Source organism: Mercenaria mercenaria, chromosome 15 (genome assembly GCF_021730395.1).
Source record: "Mercenaria mercenaria strain notata chromosome 15, MADL_Memer_1, whole genome shotgun sequence".
In the NCBI taxonomy this organism is placed as follows: domain Eukaryota; kingdom Metazoa; phylum Mollusca; class Bivalvia; order Venerida; family Veneridae; genus Mercenaria; species Mercenaria mercenaria.
Window position 1 is genome coordinate 32,862,825 of NC_069375.1, and position 22,705 is coordinate 32,885,529.

At 35.9% G+C, this 22,705-nt stretch overlaps 1 protein-coding gene across 1 annotated transcript; it reads left to right on the forward strand.

Annotated features, from left to right (window-relative positions):
* The first annotated feature begins 2,682 nt into the window (after window positions 1–2,682).
* LOC128548754 (signal peptide, CUB and EGF-like domain-containing protein 1) lies at window positions 2,683–22,117 on the forward strand. Its single transcript, XM_053524163.1, has 8 exons — window positions 2,683–2,731; window positions 7,508–7,705; window positions 8,082–8,345; window positions 16,135–16,329; window positions 16,734–16,889; window positions 18,506–18,589; window positions 21,087–21,174; window positions 21,949–22,117. Exons 1-8 carry the CDS (start codon window positions 2,683–2,685, stop codon window positions 22,115–22,117), a joined length of 1,203 nt encoding a protein of 400 aa, XP_053380138.1.
* The last annotated feature ends 588 nt before the right edge of the window (window positions 22,118–22,705 follow it).

The window sequence follows — 22,705 nt, forward strand, 5'->3', positions numbered from 1 at the left end:
ATAAAATCACAAATATACAAATAATATTTTTTTTTATTAAACGAGCAAATGTCATTTTTAAGGATACAGAGATAATAGGGTTATTATAATAGGAGCTGGATCTAGGATGATGTATTCGGCTCTCGTGGAATTTGCCAGATTGAATCTCACGAGGCGCGCAAGCGCCGAGTGTGATCCGTCGTTGCAAAATCCACGAGAGCCGAAGACAAAGTCCCAGATCTAGCTACTGTTGTAATGACCCTTTAGTTATGTACCTACACCTTTTTGTTTGTTGTTTTGTTATCGAACAATATTGTAATTGTTTGTCGATGTGAAAATAGAAATGAGTAAAGTTTATATGTGCGCTATTTATTGTGTCAGGTCATGCAAATTAAATGAAAGTAGTCCGGCAACATACAATACAAAAGGTACAATACGGGATTCTTTTCTGCCTGTTCATATTTACTTGTGAAATACAAGCAGTATTTTGACACAACTTATATAGGTATATAATAAATTGGATTATCATATGGTCATATAATATAATAGATAAAAATTTTCTTTTAAACTATGGCGGAACAGAAAAAGTCATTTTGTTTTTACCATGATTTCTCCTGCTTTATAACAAAATTTTATTGGATTGTGAATTCTAGATATTAATGCGTGTTTTTATGATTTTTAGTGGGTTGTGGCCACAAAAAGTCTAACATTATATCAGGGCATAGTTAGATTATGTTTGCACTTTCTCTTTCTGAATATGTAGAAAACGTTATAGAGTATGTTATAACTTTTCAGCAGTAAATAAAGCTACAAAAGGATGTTTGTTAAATTCAGTTAAATATTAATGAAAGGACATATTAATGATTTGAAAAATTGCTGCATTTAATTTTACATGTTTGACTTGTTTTTGTTTGACATAAACTGACTGAAATTAAACAAATTTAAAGTAGTAAAAAATACCGATACATTTTGTAGTAATCGTCAAACACCATATCCCATTTATTAATGTTCATCTTAATAATTTATTAATTATATCTTTATGTACATACTTGAACTGCAGCAAGTGACGAGTGTGAGACAGGAGTATGTGGTATTCATAAGTGTATTAACAAAGTCGATGGATTTGAATGCATTTGTCAAAATGGAATGACAGGTCGCCTGTGCGACATACCACCAGATTACTGTCTAGATAATGACTGTGTGAATGGAGATTGTGTTTCCGGCAATGGGACATATAAATGCAACTGTAAAGATGGATACTCTGGTGCATTCTGCAGTAAATCACCAGGTGAATACCTAGCTTACTATATGTTCTTTTGAACCGAAGGATCATGTCTGATATTTACAAAAACAAGAAGCAAATACATGTATATCTTCATAAACTTCCCAATCGAAAATTCTATGATTGCTCAAAGGCAAAACAAAACAAAATAGATTTGTGTCCATAGGACACAGATGCCCCACATACTGCTCAATCCTCTAAATTGCAAAGTGTTTAGTATAGATCATCTTCACATGAAGGAGGTTCGACTAAAAGTTTGAAGTATATTGTATTCCGATAAGGTTGTGCATCTGAGCAACTTTGAATCCATTCCTTCAAAAAGTGTATGAGGAGTTGAACACACTAAATTTCTTCACTATGACCTATTTTGTGAAATTAACAAAGGACAAAATTCTAGAAAAAAAATAGCCACAGAAAAAAATCCATTATTTATGGACATATGCACATCAAGGTCCTTTATCCGTGAAACAAGCATATCCTTTCAGTAGTATTTGAGGAGTTAGACACACAAATTTTTATATATATATTCTATATAGCAAAATTATCAAAGAGCCATACATCAAGTTTGTTCATCTGTGAAAGTTTGAAGCAAATCAGGCTTACAATGTTGGAGGTGTTAGACACACAAGATTTTTCTCTATATTCTATATAGAAAACTATCAAAGGGTCATAACTGCGGTCACAGCAAAAGTTTCTTCTTTTCTGGTCATCTGCACATAAAGCGTGTTCATCTGTAAAAGTTTTAAGCAAATCAGGCTAATAGTGTTGGGGCATAATAATCTCCGTTGAGTTATTGCTATACAAATATTTATTCATTCATTCATAGTAAACGGGGGATGGTCAGAATGGCAGGAGTGGAGCAGCTGCTCTGTGACATGCGGTGATGGAAAACGTGACCGAAGTAGGAAATGTAATGATCCTTTACCAGGATTCATGGGCTTAGATTGTGAAGGAAATGAAACGGAAATGGAGGCATGTAACGTTGACATATGTCCATGTATGTTACTTGAACTATCCATCTGTTTTAAATAGATTTCTGAAACATATTCGAAATTTTACAAGGCATATTCAAAGGTTTGGCTACAAATGAATGTACATCTAGACACGTTCTACTGCAAGATTAGAAATACAGAACTTCAGTTTATCCAGATTTCTGTTACAAATGTATATTTTTAATCGAACATGCAATGCATTTACATATTTTATTTTAAAATACGAGGGGCGTTTAGTAAATACATTGAAAAGATCAGTGCATTACAGATCAGTGTCCAGTTTCATCAATACATCATGATTAATATTTGAACAGTTTTTATATATTCGTAGGAAGGTGTAGAAAATGCATTTAATGGCAAGAAACAAACCACCATTTAATTTAATTAAAAGTTGTATTTGTTAATTTTGCTTGATATGACAGCGTCATAATGCCGTTTGATCGCTTTAATGGTAGTGACGTTGCCTTAGAAACCATAAGTAAATGATGTTTTTATTCTGATATCTGTTATTTAAGCATTCACATTCAATATGATCTTATCTATCATATTTTAGTTCAGCAAATAGGACCAGAAATAAAGATATTAGAGCACCCCTCCTACAAATAAGTATAAGTTTAACTTTTATACGGTTCTAATGTAGTTCTCTTGAAACAAACGACTTTTTTTACAAAGCCAGCTACGTAAATCACTCGTACCTACTGCATATATCTGGTTTACAACAATTTTTCACCGCGTCGAGTTCAGATATGTTGATTTTTAGTTATTTAGATCATCTCGATGCAATAGCCTTTTCCACCGTAATCTAAAGCTAACAATGATAGCTTTTAACGTTCAGTGCGCCTTGAATTATACAAAAGTTCCGAGATTACCTCTTTGCAGTGATGGTTGTTTACATCCAACACAAAAATGTCAAAGAAATGACAAATTTCGCCGTTTTAACGTCTGTTCAACATGTGTAGAGAGGAAAATCAGTTTCGACTCAAAAGCATATTTGAATGTTTGGTTTAAAGTTGATTCTTAGACATATTAAAAAAAGTTCCAATGATCTCGTTTGACAATATTTTGAATTGTTTATATACACACAATGGGTTATCACACTTTCCATAGATGCACGTAATCCTCATCGTTTCTTCAAGTTACATTATCATGCTGCACATGTCAAAACAACAGCAATTGTACATATTTAGAACTTATCAAATAACAGAAGTGCTACTGGAACACTAATAAAAAAGAGATTTCAATACCAGTGATTAAGCACCAGTCACACTGCCAGGTATTACGGGCTAGTTATAACTAAGTTTTGAAAACGAATTAAATCGGCAATTTACGTAGAATATGAATTAGATACTGCTTTACACGTAACGGTGATTTTTCTAGACACATTTGTCTTTGACTGCTCAAAAACAAACATAGGGTTTCGATATACGCAGCATACTAGGTATCTGTTACGATTCGTTATGTTTTGTTACGGTTCAGTAAGTTTTTAACAGGTATTACTAGGAAGAGACAAAAACCTAAATCGTAGTTAAACGTAGCTACTCGTAGTAATGGCCCTGTAATAGTGTCACGTTTTGACCGCCACGTATAGCTACATTGAGAAACGTGGCTTCAACGTGAGCCAGCGTAGAACAACTTAGCTTAAACGTCAGCAAACGTGACAAAACGTGAGCTGGAAAGTTTAATTTTAGACATGTTAAAAATTCGCTGCCGTTTTCCAACAACGTACTACAACGTGGCAATCTGACTAAAGTACTTGCTCTTCTAAACGAAGATCTGAGAATGACCCATTCACATTCGTCTTCTGTATATTTTGTTCGAATGTCAAAGAATAAGAAAAATGTGCAGTCAATCCAGGGCTCGAACCCGGGACCCCTCGCTTACAGAGCAAGTGGCCTACTGACTGAGCTAACCGGCTATTTGACACATTACGATATAAGAATAGTTAATATCAAAAATCAAGGCTAACTAAAGATTTTCAAAATGTTGTAAGTTAAGCTCTGATTGGCTAGCGAAATGGTCGTCAGAACGAGGCTATCAATAGCTCGTTCTCAGATCCTAAGCGTAGCGTAATAGGAGATGTACTTTAGTCAGACTGACAACGTGGCAACTACGGGCAAGAACGTAGTACAACGTAGCAAAAACGTATCAGAACGTGAACATACACTTCCGACCGGTTGATATTGCCCCAGTAATAGTGTCAAGTTTTGGCCGCAGCGTATAGCTACGTTGGTAATTTAGACTAGTCAGCCAGCCAATGCGTGACGAGTTTTAGCTGCACATGGTTGTAGCGTGGCGGCAGCGAGGAGTCACGAAGCACAGCGTAGAACAACGTGGCGACAGCGTGGCGGTAGAGTGGCATAACCCGACCTTGATATTCTCAATTGTATAACAACGGGACTACAACGAGGCAACAGCGTGGCTATCACGTCGCTAGCTCGTGGCGACAACTTGGCACATCGTGGAACCCAGCTGAAATTTCCAAAACGTGGCTGTCAGAAACGGGGCACAACAGCGCGACCAAAACGTGACACTATGACTGGGGCATTCAATGTATTAATACAAAGTGATACTTACGACAACAAAAACTTAGTAAAACGTAGCTACCCGAAGTAACACGTAGCAATACGAAGTGATACCAAGCAATACCTACCAAAACCTTATAAACGTAGCAATACGTAGTAGAAACGTATTAAAGCGGACACGGATTAGTACGGAGCAGTACTTCTTAGTACGGGAAAAATGGTGAGAAACGGGGAACAAAAAGAAATACAGAACGCCAATAAGTACGGACAGGTACGGCGTACTACGTTGAACTACGTTTTACTGCAGCTGGCAACTTGCCCAGCGCGTGGACGGGTCTGCGGTAAACTACGTTGAACTACGCTTAAGTACAGGCAGCCTCGGAAACTTGCAAGTTTGGGATAAGTCTTGAATACGTTTTGACCAAGAGTTGGTATGGATTAATACGGATTACTTCTTTGAGGTACGGCTCAGGAATGGGTCGATACGGATTACTACGTTTCTATCCGTGGCTAGACAAGCTATCCGCGCTGTATGTGTGACTGGGGTTATTCAAGACTTATCCCAAACATGCAAGTTTCTTCAACTTTTGAACAATCACAAAAGTTTGAGCGATCCGTAGCCATTTGAGCGTGATTTTAGTCCAACTTGGTTGAAATTTATTCATCCGTAGTCCGTACTTAAGCGTAGTTTACCGCAGACCCGTCCATGCGCTAGGCAACTTGCCAGGTACAGTAAAACGTAATTCAACGTAGTACGCCGTACCTTACCGTACTTATTCGCGTCCTGTATTTCTTTTTGTTCCCCGTTTATTATCATTTTTCCCGTACTAAGACGTACTGCTCCGTACTTATCCCTGTCCGCCCCCACTCCCAACGCCCACACAGACCAATCCCATCCGCACCGTACCTCAACGCACGGACATATCCGTATGTGTGACTGTAGCTAAAACCCCAGTAACACATACGGCGCGGATAGCTACGTCTAGCCACGGATAGAAACGTAGTAATCCGTATCGATCCGTACCAGAGCCATACTTCAAAGTAGTAATCCGTATCAATCCGTTCCAACACTTGGTCAAACGTATTAAAGACTTATCCCAAACTTGCTAGTTTCTCCATCGTTTGAAATTGCACAAAAGTTTGAGCGATCCGTAGCCATCTGAGCGTGACTTTAGTCCAACTTGGTTGAAACTTATTTATCCGTAGTGTAACATACTAAAACGTAGTTATCCGTACTGAAACGTACCTTTCCGTAGCTGAGCGTAGTTATCCGAGGCTGCCCGTACTTACTCGTAGTTCAACGTAGTTCACCGCAGACCCGTCCACGCGCTGGGCAAAATGCCAGGCGCAGTAAAACGTAGTTCAACGTAGTACGCCGTACCTTACCGTACTTATTCGCGTCCTGATTTTTTTTTGTTCCCCGTTTATTATCATTTTTCCCGTACTAAGACGTACTGCTCCGTACTTATCCCTGTCCCCGCTCCCCCCTCACACAGACCAATCCCATCCGCACCGTACCTCAACGCACGTGTGACTGCAGCTTTAAAACGCCTTCATTCGTAGTGAAACAGTGACACTTAGCCGCTTTGTTAACTAGCTTGTCGCATATCAGAAAGTTGACCTTGTTTGAGACGTTTGTGTTGAATAGAATTAAATTATCACTTGTTGAAAGGGACAGACTCATACCTTTAGGACGAATATTGAATTAAATTCGAACCTGACCGGTGTATGTCCGGTAATATTCCAAAAAAAGCGATAACATACGACTTGTTATTGGCAGTCCTAATTATATCGTGGATTCAAAGGCTATATTAGCCAAGTCCAAGTCATAATATTTCTTTGATTATTTTACTTCCTTTTCTCACATGAAATATTTTATTATACTTATGTCGCCGTAATGCATATATAATTATATATATAATAGGAAGGAAACAACATGTATCATGCATGTATATGACATTGTCAAAATAATTGTTTTGACTCTACCAGTCAAACATTTATTATCGCCTTGACTCCGGGACACAAAAATCCCATTACCCCATAAGGGTTTTAAACGACAGCCAGACATGATACATGTATGTTTTGATGAATTCGATCTTGTGTAGAAATATATATATTTACAGGCACTATATATTTTGTATAGAAAGAAAAAAGCCTTACGTGATCATAAATTGGTGGAAACGTTAAGTAACGATGTTTTTGCTGTGAAATATAGACAATCAACAAAATTTCATTTAGAATATAACCTGATTAATACGCGTTGAAAGCACGACTATTTGAACGGGTCAATACATCTAAGAATCGGCTTTGAAACAAACGATCAATTGTACACAAATGTAGAATCCAATTACTCTCTCTACACATGCTGAACAAAAGGTAAATAAATACTTAAAATCTGCAAACTGGTAAATCCTTCGGCATTTTTGTTTTAGGTGTAAACAGTTTATATGCAGGAAACATCACTGTGCAGAAGGAACCTCGGAACTTCTGCTGAATTCAGAAGGCATTTAATGTCAGAAACATTCCTCGCAAGTAACTAATTTAGATAAGCTCTGATATACAATGGACTCTGGTGTTTTACGGAAGGTGGCCTAAATAATTCCAAAAATAACTTGCTATAGCTCGAAGCGACGTGAAATCGGTGAAAAAAGATGCATGCAGCACGTGCGGGTAAGGTACGTGCCTACCTTTGTTTTAGGGTAATGCACACTTGATGTATTTTCTTTTTGTAGCGTGTCCAATACTGAACAAGAAATACGGCACGATAGTTACATGTATTGATAAGTTGTCTGAATATGATATGGAATGTAACCTGACATGCGAAAAGGGAAAAGTTTTAACAAATGGGCAAAGACCATATGAAAAGTACAAATGCGGTCCGAAAACTGGTTATATATGGGAACCAACTGATAAGATGCCAGCATGTGTTGGTAAGAGATTTGTTTTGTTTTCAAAGATTTAATCAGCATATCAAATAATTTTATAACTAAATACACTATTTATTATACATGTACTAATTTACTTTAAATATACCATATAAACTCTAAATCAGGCTCAACAAAAATAATGTAAATTTTATTTGAAAAAATGTTGTCAAAACATACAATCTGTCGTTAAAAAATTAAGCCATTAACCATCACTGACCAACAACAATACAAATATTAAATAAATATGATTAATGAGCCATGCAAGTTGTTATCATAATTTAGTCAGGTCAAATATATATTGTGAGTATATTTATCCCCGCCATCGGTAATTTAGATTCGCTAGCAGTGTCCTATTTCACATAAAAATCTTTCTTTTAAGATGCGCATGTTCCTGACAAACTTGGAACACAGGTTAGTGTAAGATATACAGACGCTGTTCCTGATTCCGACGCGGATAACGTCATATCATCCGTTGAACAGAAGTTTATTGGCCTTAAGTGTGATACGTGTCAATTAAAGTCTACCATTGTCTCAAATAACGAGTCGAAACTGTCAAATTCGTCTACATTAACTCTGCAGTTTTCTAAACAACTGACAGGCAATGGGGATATCGCACTGACGGATTACTTAACAAACGGAACAGGTAACTGTCAATTCATCCAGAATTGGCTATTAACTTCTATACAACGCTATTGATACACTAAATACAATAACTGAATGTTTGACACAAACACATCTTAATAACGTACACATTCCAAGTCAGCTGATGAAGTCTTGAATTACATGCATTTACTTGATCCTCCAACTAATTCCAGTGTGTGACCACAGCGAAAATGAGATGTATAACTAATGCATGGTAGTATCAAGGTATTATTAATAGTAATAGCATCTCCTCTTTATTTAAAAAAATCCTACTATTAAGCCGAGTCAAGTATTAGCTTTCATTATGATTCGTGATCCATAGTAACTGTTGTGATCTACTTATATTGTGAAATGATAAAAATAGTATTTATTGCCATTTGCCTCAGTTTCAGCCTGCTATTTCAGGATTCGAATCCTGAATAATATGTGTTTTATTATAGAGAATCAGTCATATACTTTGGGAGAAAAGTATAAGAAAATATTTAAAGAGGCAATTAAATTTCCAAACAACTATTTTTAATTTCACAAAAAAATGTTGTTTGTAAACTTATAAGATACAAATGTATATTAAAGGTGCAAAATAAAGACAAATGAATAGACATAAATCTTAAAAAAAGACTACACATTTTGTAATATAGTACTAAACATTATGATAGCCGTGCAATATTCCCTTGAAATCAACACAAGAACAGAGAAACAAATGATTGTTTCTGTATTTTCTTAGACTGACATGGGGGGTCATTTTGTCCTACTTTCATGTTTATCGTTTTTCCGTAATCGGTCGGAAATTCTTCGGGATCAAGTGATTTTAAAAATGTTTCAAACGAATATCCGTTTAAAGACGCGCGACAAAATAACTCTATTTCCATGATGGTAATTAAACACGACTTGCACGAAAAATATGAAATGTACAAAATTTCTGTTTAAAATTGACAGTGACATATATTAGGCCAAGACAATGTGTTTAATGTCTAAAATCTTTTTAAGTTAATGTAGCCATATGTACATAAATCAGTGTATTTAGGTAAATTTCAATCGCATTTTGTTTCGGCAGTGTAAGACAGTTATTCATTTATATTCTTAAAACTATACTGAAAAGTATGGAAGCGTCCTGGTGCCAGCAGAGAGATTTAAATTTGTCTTACGTACGACTTACTATCTCCTACGTAGGAGTTAGTATCTCCTACGTAGGACATAGTATCTCCTACGTAGGACTTAGTATCTCCTACGTAGGACTTACTATCTCCTACGTAGGACATAGTATCTCCTACGTAGGACTTAGTATCTCCTACGTAGGACATAGTATCTCCTACGTAGGAGATATTAAGTACTACGTAGGAGTTATTATCTCCTACGTAGGACTTAGTATCTCCTACGTAGTACTTAATATCTCCTACGTAGGACATAGTATCTTCTACGTAGGACTTAGTATCTCCTACGTAGGACATAGTATCTCCTACGTATACATATAGACTTAGTAACTCATACGTAAGGGTTCCTATTTTGGGGCGCTGCAGCGTTCTGTGGTCCTACTCGCGTTTCCGGTACATGTATTAACTGAACATTGCTGGTTGACTTTTTAATTGCGTGCTGATAAATGACATTTATTGCAATATTTGATTTAATTTCTAAACTATTTATATTCTTGTATTTTATGTGTTGTCTCGAGAAGGGGCTTAAATAAATAACTTTTCATTGCAATCAGTGAAATTATCTCTTAAACACTGTTTCTAACCAATAACAAAGAATGAATTTATATAGACCTGATTGCATGACACGATTATCAATGTTCTATAACATTTAATTAGTTTCAACTAGTCAAATATTCTTTTATCTAGTCACTCTGATCAAACAAAATTGTAAATATTATTTCGCATGAAATAAGCTCTTATATAAAAAAAATTAGCCTCTACTGTGAAGAGCGATAAAGGGGAATAAATCATGTTTACCAAGTTACTCGTCCTTAATTTCTTCTCTCTAGGCATACACTTAACAAAACAAAGAATTACCAGATTTAATGACTGAAACCTACAAATTCCGTGATATTCGGTAATTAAAAGATTTTACTGTCAAAAAAGCTTCACTTTATTTAAATACTATTCTATTCTTCCTCTTTTTCACAACATATACAATATATAGAAGATACACACACCATGTTAAAGACAGCAAAACCGTCGGACCACAAGTTGATTTGACATTAGTTTTTCGGAACACTGTAGACTCGCATCAGTCGTTAGAGTCATTAAATGTAAAGCACTTTCCTCTCTGATACCACTTTCTGAAAAAAAAACAATACCTCTTACCTCTGACTCTAACGACTGGACAAATGTGATTTTGAGCTAGGCGGTTTTCATCCCAGCTATAATAATCACCATCTCATTAGAGATCATTGCAATTGTGTTCATGATGTAACAATCCTTGACTGACTCCAGTGCCCTGGATCATAGAATATCTTTTATGGCCTTCACAGTCTGTATAACGAAGTGCTTGCCAATGAGTACCTTTTATCACCAGATGAATGGGAGAGGTGTTAATGAATTTTATACCTTAATAAACTTCATAAATGTGTCATCTTTAATATGCAAATAAAGTAGAAATGAGTGTTTGAAACAAAAAAGTATCAATAGTTTATTATCATGTTAAATCATGCTTTAGATGCAGTTACAGTAATTTCCTGTAACTAGTTAATGCTTGGCCTGAATGTAGAAAAAGAAAATTGAGCCGTGCCATGAGAAAACCAACATAGTCGCTTTGTGACCAGCATGGATCGAGACCAGCCTGTGCATCCGCACAGTCTGGTCAGGATCCATTCTGTTCACTAATGGTCTCTCTAACTGCAATAGGCTTTAAAAGCGAACAGCGTGGATCCTGACCAGACTGCGCGGATGCTCAGGTTGGTCTGGATCCACGCTGGTCGCAAAGCCACTATGTTGGTTTTCTCATGGCGCAGCTCAAATGATGATAACACCTAATAAATATTGATTATTAAAGGCACTGTCCTTGAGATCATACGACAACAGAAAAAAGAGAAATTTTAGGTACCAGTATCAAGAAATTAATGCTTATACTGCTTAAGAAAGCTTTGAATTAATTACTAACAGATTATATGTTATTGAAACACATGAGAACTAGTTGTCTTAGCTATCTTTTACACTGGAAATTGAAAAGCGTTTGTAACGTTTTACTGAGGTAAACTGCCTAATTATTATATATCTACATTCAAGGGTCATTGTATACATATTCCTGCGTGGTGTATATTGTTAAAGACATCAGGACATTTTTCATTGCCGTGGCGGCCCGGGTTCGATTTCCGGCTTTGGCATCTTTTTTCCTTGATTGATTAGATTAAAGATAGTTTAGAAACAAAAACTCGAATTTTAATGTCCATAGTATGTATGACCGAACTTCAGAGACCATTTTAGCCAAAATTTGTAGGTCAGTGCCTGTATTTAGAGAAAGTTTATTAATCAAATCACACAATCGGTCAAAACAATAACTGGCGGTAATTATATTTAGTAACTTTCATGATATACTTTAATCATACTTTTGAACTCTCTACATAGCCGAATGGTAAAGGTTCGAAACCTCACATGATATGTTTCAATTCTTCATGCTCATAAACTGCCCGGTTGGCTTATGGAATGCCGGTGGTTGTAACCTGATGTCTGCCCATGCCTGGAGCAATGCCTAGAAGTGCACCTTGTGTGTAGCGCAGTGTGACTATACCCAAACTACGTAGTCCCCCAAAAATACAAAAAAAAAAAAAAAAGCAAAAAAAAAAAAAAAAAAAAAAAAAAACAACAAAAAACAACAACAACAAAATAAAATGTTCAAAAATATCTATTAAAACAAATTTATTGACTACTTCATCTGTCAAATTCAGAACTTGGTCAAATGTGTCTTTAATTCATACTTACGAAGTTTGTGTGAGACATTGAAAGAAGGGAGATGTTTAATTATTTACAAATACATTTGTATGTAATCTACCGGTATCAGATATTCAGATAATCCTTACTAAATTATAGTACACACGAGTATATTGTTCCACTGCGCATGCTTGACAGTCTTTTAGTCAGTGACATACGTACGAGTTACTAACTCCTACGTAGGAGATACTAAGTCCTACGTAGGAGATACTAACTCCTACGTAGTACTTAATATGTCCTACGTAGGAGATACTATGTCCTACGTAGGAGATACTAAGTCCTACGTAGGAGATACTATGTCCTACGTAGGAGATATTAAGTACTACGTAGGAGATACTAACTCCTACGTAGGAGATACTATGACCTACGTAGGAGATACTAACTCCTACGTAGGAGATACTATGTCCTACGTAGGAGATATTAAGTACTACGTAGGAGATACTATGTCCTACGTAGGAGATACTATGTCCTACGTAGGAGATACTAAGTCCTACGTAGGAGATATTAAGTACTACGTAGGAGATACTAAGTCCTACGTAGGAGATACTATGTCCTACGTAGGAGATACTAACTCCTACGTAGGAGATAGTAAATCGTACGTATGACAAATTTAAATATCCCTGCTGGCACCAGGACGCTTCCATAGAAAAGAGATTAACTGAAAAAGTTTGCAGACGAAGTTGTAAAAACACTTTTATTCGGGAAGGGCCTGAATTGTCCTCCCGCAAACTTGTAGTATAGCTGTTTATTACCTGTATTATAAGAATGATTTTCATGAAGGTTTTGTGAATTACAAAATTGTTGAATTCCATGTGCTAAGTTTGTAAAAATCACGTTATCGTTTGGGCATATAATATATTTTGCATCTATTTATAAATTATAGCCTCGTTTCGGAGGATTCTTCCGAAAAAATCCGAAGGTGCTCGACGGGTTCGTAAGCAGTCGGAAAACATACTTTCGGTTTGACATAGGCAAAATTTTTTGTTTATTTGTTAGTTATTCGTGAACATATTCATGACTATTTGGTCAGATCTGATGCAGTGAGCCATATTTTCAGTAAATAGGAAGTCTCAGCTACAAACTCTGGTTTTCATATAATACTCGTTCGGGTTTTAGTAATGGACCTTTAAAGTTGCCAGTTGCCAATTGTCATAGCTGTCATTTTTAGTTAGATTATATTTATTTTTTCCTTTTGCACTCCAAGATACAAGAACAACACAATAAAATCTAATTTGCTCAAGAAACCACGCCTACTTAGAGACAATTTTTAGCTCCTTTTTGTTTTGTTAAAGAACAAATGACGTTGTTTTAACAGAGGTTGTGTTAAGAAACCTTAATGTAAGGTGTACTGTAATTGGCTGGAAAAAATACAATGCAAGACAGCAACCCTTTTGGTTGAAGAGAACACTTTTTATGGTTTGATCAAATATCTTCTAAGAAAAGAAAAATAGCATAAGGTGGTTGAAGAGATCTACACCAATTTACAAAAGATTGAAAAATAAGATTAATAATATGGAGGAATTTGATAGAGGACTATTAAAGATCGATTTGGAAATTAATATTTAAAATTTTTAGTATGTTATATACAATTTTGAATTTCAATAAATAATTCTTCATTTTCTTCTGGTCAAAGCTTATTAATGCCGAGTTCAAGGTATGAAAATGCCGAATCAATCCATTTATGCGTTGGCCATTAAAAGAAATAATTTTCGAATAAGGCTTTATAATGACATCTTAATGATTAAGCTAAGTTACACTGTTTAAAGTACTATAACAACGTTGGTATGAATTTTCTTCTTAAATTTACTTTTAAGCCTACGTAGTGACGATGAATTACGAATATTAAGTTCAAGATTGTAAAGAAGTTGAAGATGACAGGAGTAACATATTTATCACTATGGCACATGTACTGTCACATTTGGCAAAGTTCTATTCAAGTAAACTGTTGATAGTGTTTTTTTTTTTTAATTTACCCCTATCAGGAAGTGACATCCTGTTTCTAGATATTTATTGATTGAGACAGATTTGGTTTAAACATGTTCGTAACCTTTGCCATTCTGGCTTAAAATTTGTACTGAATCTAACAGTACACAGAGTATACCATTAACATATAGTTATGGCTTCCTAAAGGACCCTGATACAAAGAACATATCTTCCGTTTTGGGTGACTAAAGATTGTTTTACCCAATACTTTGTATGAGTGAATCAATTGGCTAGAAATTAAAACAAATCGTTTACGTAAAACGGTGAAAAAGGAAACAGGAACCAGGAAGTAATAGACCAAAATGATAGCTTCTGAAAACCAGTCATGGCATTTTGTGATTTTTATACCAGCTAAAATATTAGAGACAAAGGAAACATTATTTGTGAAAATTTGAAAAGGAAATATCTTTTACTAATTCTTTTGTATGATTTTCTTTACTTCAATAAACTTATATTAGAAAAAGTTCTATGATCTATTAACACGAGCTTATATAACAAATTTAATCAATTATTTGAAAGAAGCAAATTTCTAATTGAGGAGTATATTTAAAAATTGACGTAATTTTATAGTACTTGATTTCATATGACTGCTCAACATACATTTAAGCTATCTATATTTCTATAGATTCATTACAGACATGGCCGTCGCTTTCTAGTACAAGTGTTTCCAATGTTTATATACAATATGAGTGTGCAAACATTCACCGTAATCTTCAAAAGAGGCAATTTGTGCATGATACAAGTGCAAACATATAAACAGTTGTTTGGCATACAATCACATAAAAAACCGAGTTCCACAGAGGAATGGGGCAACAATTAAGCTTGTGGAAGGACACCACATGTTTTATCATTTTAAAATACTTTAAGAACGGTATATTGATAAAAATGAAGATCTCTTGATGGCACTGAACTCAACCAAGCAAATATAATAGCGGACTTGTTTTGATTGAGTGTGTTCATGAGAGGTAATATTCAACATACCTCACACCCCCAGCACCGCTTTTAGCGAAATCTATTATCTACAAATTTACAATTTTCATTCAGTTCGTCCCTTTCTCCATCCCCTCTACACACATTTGAGTCACTCTTGTCATGTAAAATATATAACAAAGTGTAACTAGACATATTTGTCAGCATATGAAATAATGCACATGATGTTCGGACCTAGTTTTAACCAGTTGAGCAGAGTTTAACACAGAGCCCTTACCTTGCTAAAGTTGCCTTTTTAAAGAAAATGTGCATGTGTCCCCAAAGGTACATGTAAATGAAACAAAAGTCAGATAGCTTAATAAAAATATAAATTAGAACTAAATCAAACTATCTCTGTGACTCATATTGAATTTTGGAAAATGACACTGTTGTTGTTTCATACATTTATGGTTTTAATAGGGTTTTACTGTATATGATATAAACATATTTTATACTTCCAATAACAATATATGTGCTGAAACTAATATCAACTTCGTTAGTATAAACAGTCTATCTAAATAGTGTAAGAATTGACGAAAATGAAGGTGTTAATAATGGTGAAATGCGGCAATTTGATAAATTAAGGGCACATTATTCTTAGCCTACAGTTCGTATCTGGTCTATAATCAAACTTGCACGATTTGTTTTAGGTGTACAGATTTTGTATAAATACCTTCAGGATTTGTGAAGAAATGAAGGTGCTAGAAAGTACAAATTGTGAAAACCACACATTTCTTTTATAAATCAAACACCGTTACTCTAATCTAAGACCTAGATATCCCGGGTCATACAAAAAAATGATGGGTTTCCGGAGTCCTGCATAGAAGACAATGTAGATGTCAACTGCTGCATGATATGCTTTATATGGTTATTTTATTTACCATGTATATAATGTTTAAATTGTGCAACAAGAAACAGCAGCGATGGCAGAGCTACTGGATACATTCAGCTCAATGAATGAGATAGCTGAGTTTATACAAACTAACTCAACATCCATCTTTGATGTAAGTGTTGGTGGAGTCGAGTACACAACAGACAGTAGCTCTATTTCGTTTGCTGGAACAGTAACCTGTGCTGATGGGTACGCAGGAGCTGGTGGACTATGTGGTATGTCTTTCTGTTTCCATACATGAAGATAATACAGTTATATTCAGTTGATTTTTTTAGTATTAACGTCATTTATTTTTTTTAACAGTATTTTGTTTACGGCGGGGATTTAGTCTAGCTGGTATTTTTTGAATTATTTTCCCGTTCCTTGCTTTGGCTATTGCCGCACATTGATAACAGATACAAAACGAATTGCCCCAGGAGAATTTCTTTATTATAAGTCAGTCGTCATGTAGAAAACATGACCAGTGGCTTCAAACAAACGACTTCCTTATCGTGTCTTATAATGTACCTACCGTGCTAACCAGGCGGCCAAATTCCATAAATACGGCTTTAATAAGTTTGATCTTCCAAATTCTTGTTATTTTTATCTTTGTTGATTTAACCTCTCTGTTTATATTTAGCACAATGTGCCACTGGAACGAAACTAAAATTTCCAGATTGTGTTAGTTGTGAAATTGGAACGTATCAGCCACTTGAAGGTCAAAGTGAATGTTTACCCTGTCCAGATGGGTATACAACTTCTACCTTTGGTGCTTCAGATATATCAGAATGTGCATGTAAGAAAGTTTTTGTCTCTTCGTAGAACTTATTTCATCAGTTGATCACCATTAAATGCGTGTCAACTTGTGCAGTATATGACTAAAGGTATTTTACCTAGAAGATATACGTGGCACAGTGGTTAAGGTCGCTGATTTTGAATCACTTGCTCCTCACCTCTGGGTTAGATTCCTAATCTCGTCGCTATTTGAGGAAACCAAATAGCTAGATTGCGGAAGTTTGTTGGTTCTACAAAATTATTTGCCCATACTTGAAACAAATACCTGTAGGCAAAGAAATATGTTACCCTTATTTGAACAAAATGGTTAACGAGAACAAAGTCCTAGAGAAAAAGCAATATTCAAAGAACGCAGCCATCCATTTCGTAAGCTCTGTATCACATTTTGTTTCTTAAATTCTTTCTTTTCCTCTTTCTGTAAACACCCGCCCGCTTAGCTCAATAGGGAGAGCGCCGATCTTCGTGGGATCGTGAGTTCGATCCTCGGGCGGGCCTGTGTTCTCCGTGATAATTTGATTAAAGACATTGTGTCTGAAATCATTCGTTCTCCACCTCTTATTCATGTGTCTGCCGTTACATAACTAAAAAACTTTTAAAACAGTGTTACACCCAACACAAACAAAAAACATCTTTCTGTAAATTTTCTATTTTTGTTATATACAACTACAGTAAGGAGTTAAGAATAAATTGCATTAATTTGTTTAGCAATTTATTTCACTTGGTTTTGTTACAAATGGCAATTAAAATCACATGAAAGTATGGAAAAGTAAACACAGAAAGGCATGTTATTTGACTTCTAATTATATATATTCAAGGGTGATAAAGAATACAAGATAGATAAAGTTTGTTATTGTCTTTAGAAAGAAATAATCTTATACCGTTTATCAGCCAGCTTTATATTCAGCTGCAATAGTATATATTAGATATATAAAAGACAAAAGGTAAGGGTAGATTTTTCGGAAGCACAGAGCACTCCGTACACAGCCATAGAGTCATGCATCGCTAAGTAGGCCCACAACAAAAAGAAATTGTAACGGGAAAATATTCTAAACCGTAACTAGACAGTATAATACAGTCAAAAAAGATTAGTGACTTCAAGTTCTTCATAACCTTCATAAATTAACAGGGGAAAGCATAGACCGACCCCAAACTTAGAACCAAGCAAGTAACCTGTGTATATTTATAAATAAGACAACAAACAATATAAATATGGCATTATAATTATAATCCGTAAAACCGGGTCCAAATACTTTGAGTCAAGGAAAAGTTGGTGTTAGGATAACCTCTGGTTACACAAACTTACATGACCTGGCAGTGTGATTCTTTCTACGTTTCCTTTTTATTATTTGAAATTTATAAGCTATGCTTAAAGCATAGTCAGCAATTCTAAACCAAACAATAATAATTATTTATGTATTGAACTAATTACATGATCAGTGCAACATGACCCCGCAACTTGACCCGGTTCAACACTTACCGTCTTACCTTACAATGATAATTATAAATGTATTGAACTTTTCAAGATCGAAAGTCCGGTAGAATTCGCCTCTAAAGTTTCACAGTTTCGATGTAACCAATGTAATATGTTTCATTCTAAGACAGTTTTATTTGTTTTAGTTATCATACAGAGTTACTCCTCTACAGTGAGCACAGTAACTGGCAAAGATGATAAAAATGGAAATGGTGAAGATGATAAAACAAGTAAGAAACATTTACCACTTGTTTCGACCGGTTCTATTCCTACAGCTATAATTGTCTTTGATCGAAGTAATAACTGTCACTATTATAAAGGAGCATACTTTACCAAAGTAATACTTATTGTTTCAAATAGATAAATATTTTTGAACTGTTCCCTACTTTTTCATAAATTTTACTGTTAATGCGTAAAGTTTTGTATTGTTTTATCTTGCATTCAGCTAGAATTGGTTTTCTTGTGTCGGTAGAATAGTTCTGCAATCTATATCACATAATTAAAAATAAGCAGATTAAAGAAATACAAACGAGACTGTATTTAAAAAATCATCCCATGAGCTTCTTACGGTGGCACAGAGGTGACATCCGCAACACTTTATTTATATTGTGGCCTCAACTTAGTACACCTGTCCCACCTCTCTCACGTAGACATTTTGTGTGTCCATTTCGTATGGTTGCTGAATTCTGCCATTTTGCGTCGAGCGAAAACAGGAGATTTAACAAGTTAAAATGCGAAGAAGCATGTTGAAAACTCTCAATTTTTGCAGGGACGCGGAGCGAAAACACGATAATTACCGGGGTCGTGGGGCGAGAATTAGTAACTGGTTTGTCGGGGGCGGGTAGCGAAAAACACGATAATTAGCGCTGCTTAAAACGTACTGTTGTCGAACCGCGCCCCGACATTCCAGTTACTAAATCTCACTCCACGATCTTGCTTATTATCATGTTTTTGCTCCTCACCCCGCCAAATAGCGAGTTATCGCCCCTAACCCCTGCCATTATAAGTGGTAAATTTCACGTGTTTTCGCTCGGCGGGCTCATCAGGCGAAAACTCGCTATTATACGTTTAAGCAGCGCTAATTATCGTGTTTTCGCCCCGCGCCCCAGGCACCCCTAGTTACTAAATCTCCTTGGCGGGGTTTCGGCCTGCTTTCTCGACATTTGAACTTGTTAATTCTCGTGTTTTCTCTCGACGGGGCCGCGGGACGAAAATATAATTTAATAGGGCTAAAACGCGGAATGACAGAATTAGCCGATCGAAACGACTGTTTTTTCTTCGCTGCTGTATAGGAGTGCAAAGTAGTAGCGCACAAAAGTGTCTACGTACCAGCAAATGTTAAACAGGAACAAAAGATAGATAGATGGATGGATCGACGGAGGGACGGACCGATGGACGGATGGATTGACGGACGGATGGATTGGATGGTACCTACCTATCTATCTATTTATTTGTCTTTCTGTCCGTCTATCTATCTTCCACTCCTATCTAACCCGTTGCAGGGACGTAGACACTTCTACGCACGTCCATTTTGTAAGGATGCTAAATTCTGCCAATTCGCGTTTTAGCCCAATTAAATTATATTTTCAGCCCGCGGCCCCGTCGAGCGAAAACACGAGAATTAGCAAGTTAAAATGCCGAGAACGCAGGCCGAAACCCCGCAAGGGTGATTTAGTAACTGGTATGTCTGGAGCGCGGTGCAAAATACGATAATTAGCACTGTTTAAACGTTTAATAACGAGTTTTCGCCTGGTGACCATGCCCAGAGAAAACACGTGAAATTTACAAGTTAAAATGGTGGGTGTTCGGGGTGATAACTCGCTAATTAGTGGGGGCAAGGAGCGGAAACATGATGATTAACAAGATCGCGGAGTGAAATTTTGTAACTGGATGTCGGGGCGCGGTTCGGAAATACTATGTTTAAGCAGCGCTAATTATCGTGTTTTCGCTCCCCACCCCTGACATACCAAGTTCTCACCCCGTGACCGCGGTAATTATCGTGTTTTCGCTCCGCTTCCCCACTCAATAGAGAGTTTTCAGCCTGCGTCCCCGCATTTTTACTCGTTAAATCTCGTGTTTTCGCTCGAAAGGGTCGCAGGGAGATCACGCAAAATGACAGAATTCAGCAACCATACGAAATGGACGCATAAAAATGTCTACGTTACTGCAAAGGGTAAGACAGGAATGGAAGATAGATAGACGACCGGAAGTGCTGACAAATAAATAAGTAGGAAGGTACCATCCAATCTATTCATCTGTCCGTCCGTCTATCCATCTATTTTTAGTTTCGATTGGCTGATATAAGTCGTGGTCACGAGTTATTATATTGTGGCCACAACTTATCAAATTGTGGCCACAATTTACTAAGTTGAGGCCACGATTTACTAACTTGTGGCCACAATTTAATAAGTTGTGGCCACAATTTACTAAGTTGTAGCCACGATTTACTAAGTTGTGGCCACGATTTACTAAGTTGTGGCCACATGTTACTAAATTGTGGCTACGATTTAATAAGTTGTGGCCACAACTTACTAACTTGTGGCCACGATTTCCTAAGTTGTGGCCACAAGTTACTAAATTACTACAATATAAATAAAGTGTTGCGGATGTCACCTCTGTGCCACCGTAGCTTCTACATGAATGAGAGTTCGATTATTTTCATAATGCAGGCATAAGATATTAATAAAAGTGAAATCTTTAAAGTGTTAAAATTTCTTAAATTTTTAGCTGTGCTAGTGGTTGCTCTAGTTGTTTGTGTAATCGTCATATGTACAATTGCTGTCGTAGCTTTCGTATTTTGGAAGAAACAGGCGCGGTAAGTTCAAAGTCATAATGTGTATACTGTAAAATCATTTAATTTCGTGGGCATGAAATTTCGTGCTTTTGGTCAAAACGGCAATTTCGTGGGAATATGAATTCGTGGATTTCAACCTTCTAACACAAAATGAATGGGAATTTTATTTGTTCGTTGGAATTAAATTTCGTGGATTGACCCGACCACGAAATCCACGAAAATTAGTCCCCCACGAATTTTAATGATTTCACAGTAGTTAATACGGTGTCACTTTCAATGGGATTTAGTGCAAAGCATGAACAGATTTAATCAACCTGAGTCTGCTATTATTCTGCTTGGTTGCATTCTATACTTCCAAATGATCTTTTTATAGATTTTATTAAGCTGAACAAAATGACATTAATAAACGTTTGGGTAAAATAACGCGTAAAAGTATGTGTTGTAATTGATATCGGTTGAAACCAATTTAGTTCTAACATTATACCAATATACTTTTTGCTTGAAGTAAGTATTGTTTTATTTTCACAACGCTAGGACAATAATATAATCTATTTCGCTTTCAAAGTTATAAAATCTGCGTTAGGGTTACAAGATACATGATCAGGGTTAAAGTTAAAACAGTGAACTTGGAGACAAGTTTACAATCTTCTAATTTGTTGTTTCTTTGTAGAAATAATTTATATAAAAGAAAAATATATTTAGACGCTGAAACTTAGTTTAATTATCCTAGCACTTTTATTTCATTTGGTATTTTCTCAGAAATATTGAGATTTTTAGAATATATGTACTTTTCAGACGTCGCTTTGCAAGGAATGAAACTGCAGGTAGTTTTATCAGCCTCAGTATGGTGCTTCCGGAGACAAGAGTTACTGTAGAAAATGCTAAATCAAGTTTCAATAAGGAACTACTTGTGCCTGCGCAAGCGAAATCATCATATGAAAATACAATATACGGTACCAGTTAAAAGTGATAAAGATCATTTGCTATTGTTGTATAGTATACAAGACGCTGATGCACGCAGCTGATCAACTGAAATGATTATCTTTTAATTCGATGTGTACAGTGTATGCCATAGTCTAAAACTATCATTGTAAATGGTTGTAGTTATTGCATTGTACTTCAAAACTTTAAAGTTTTGGTTTTTATCACAAAACTCGAAATTCGCTGCTTTTGTGACGACTAGTGTCTTTTGATGCTATAATAATCATTCACGTACTAAGCACTATAGATATACTTTGACCTTCAAAAATGACCTTTGGGTGAGTTCATTAACTAAGGTGGATCTGGTATTCGGATCATCTCGGCTGATGATTTACGTAGGAAATAGGTATATAATGTAAGAAATTAACCGAGTTGCGATCAAAGACTGCACAGTGTATTGGTAAGTGTGATTGCCCCGATACATGACATGCACGCAACCTGTGGGTTCGCACCCCAACAGAAATTCTTTTTATTGCATTATGAATTATAATTCAAAAAGTACGTTTCATATTTTATTGACTGGACTTTAGTATTTACTGTTTTGAATTATTTTTCTTCATTTTTTTATCAT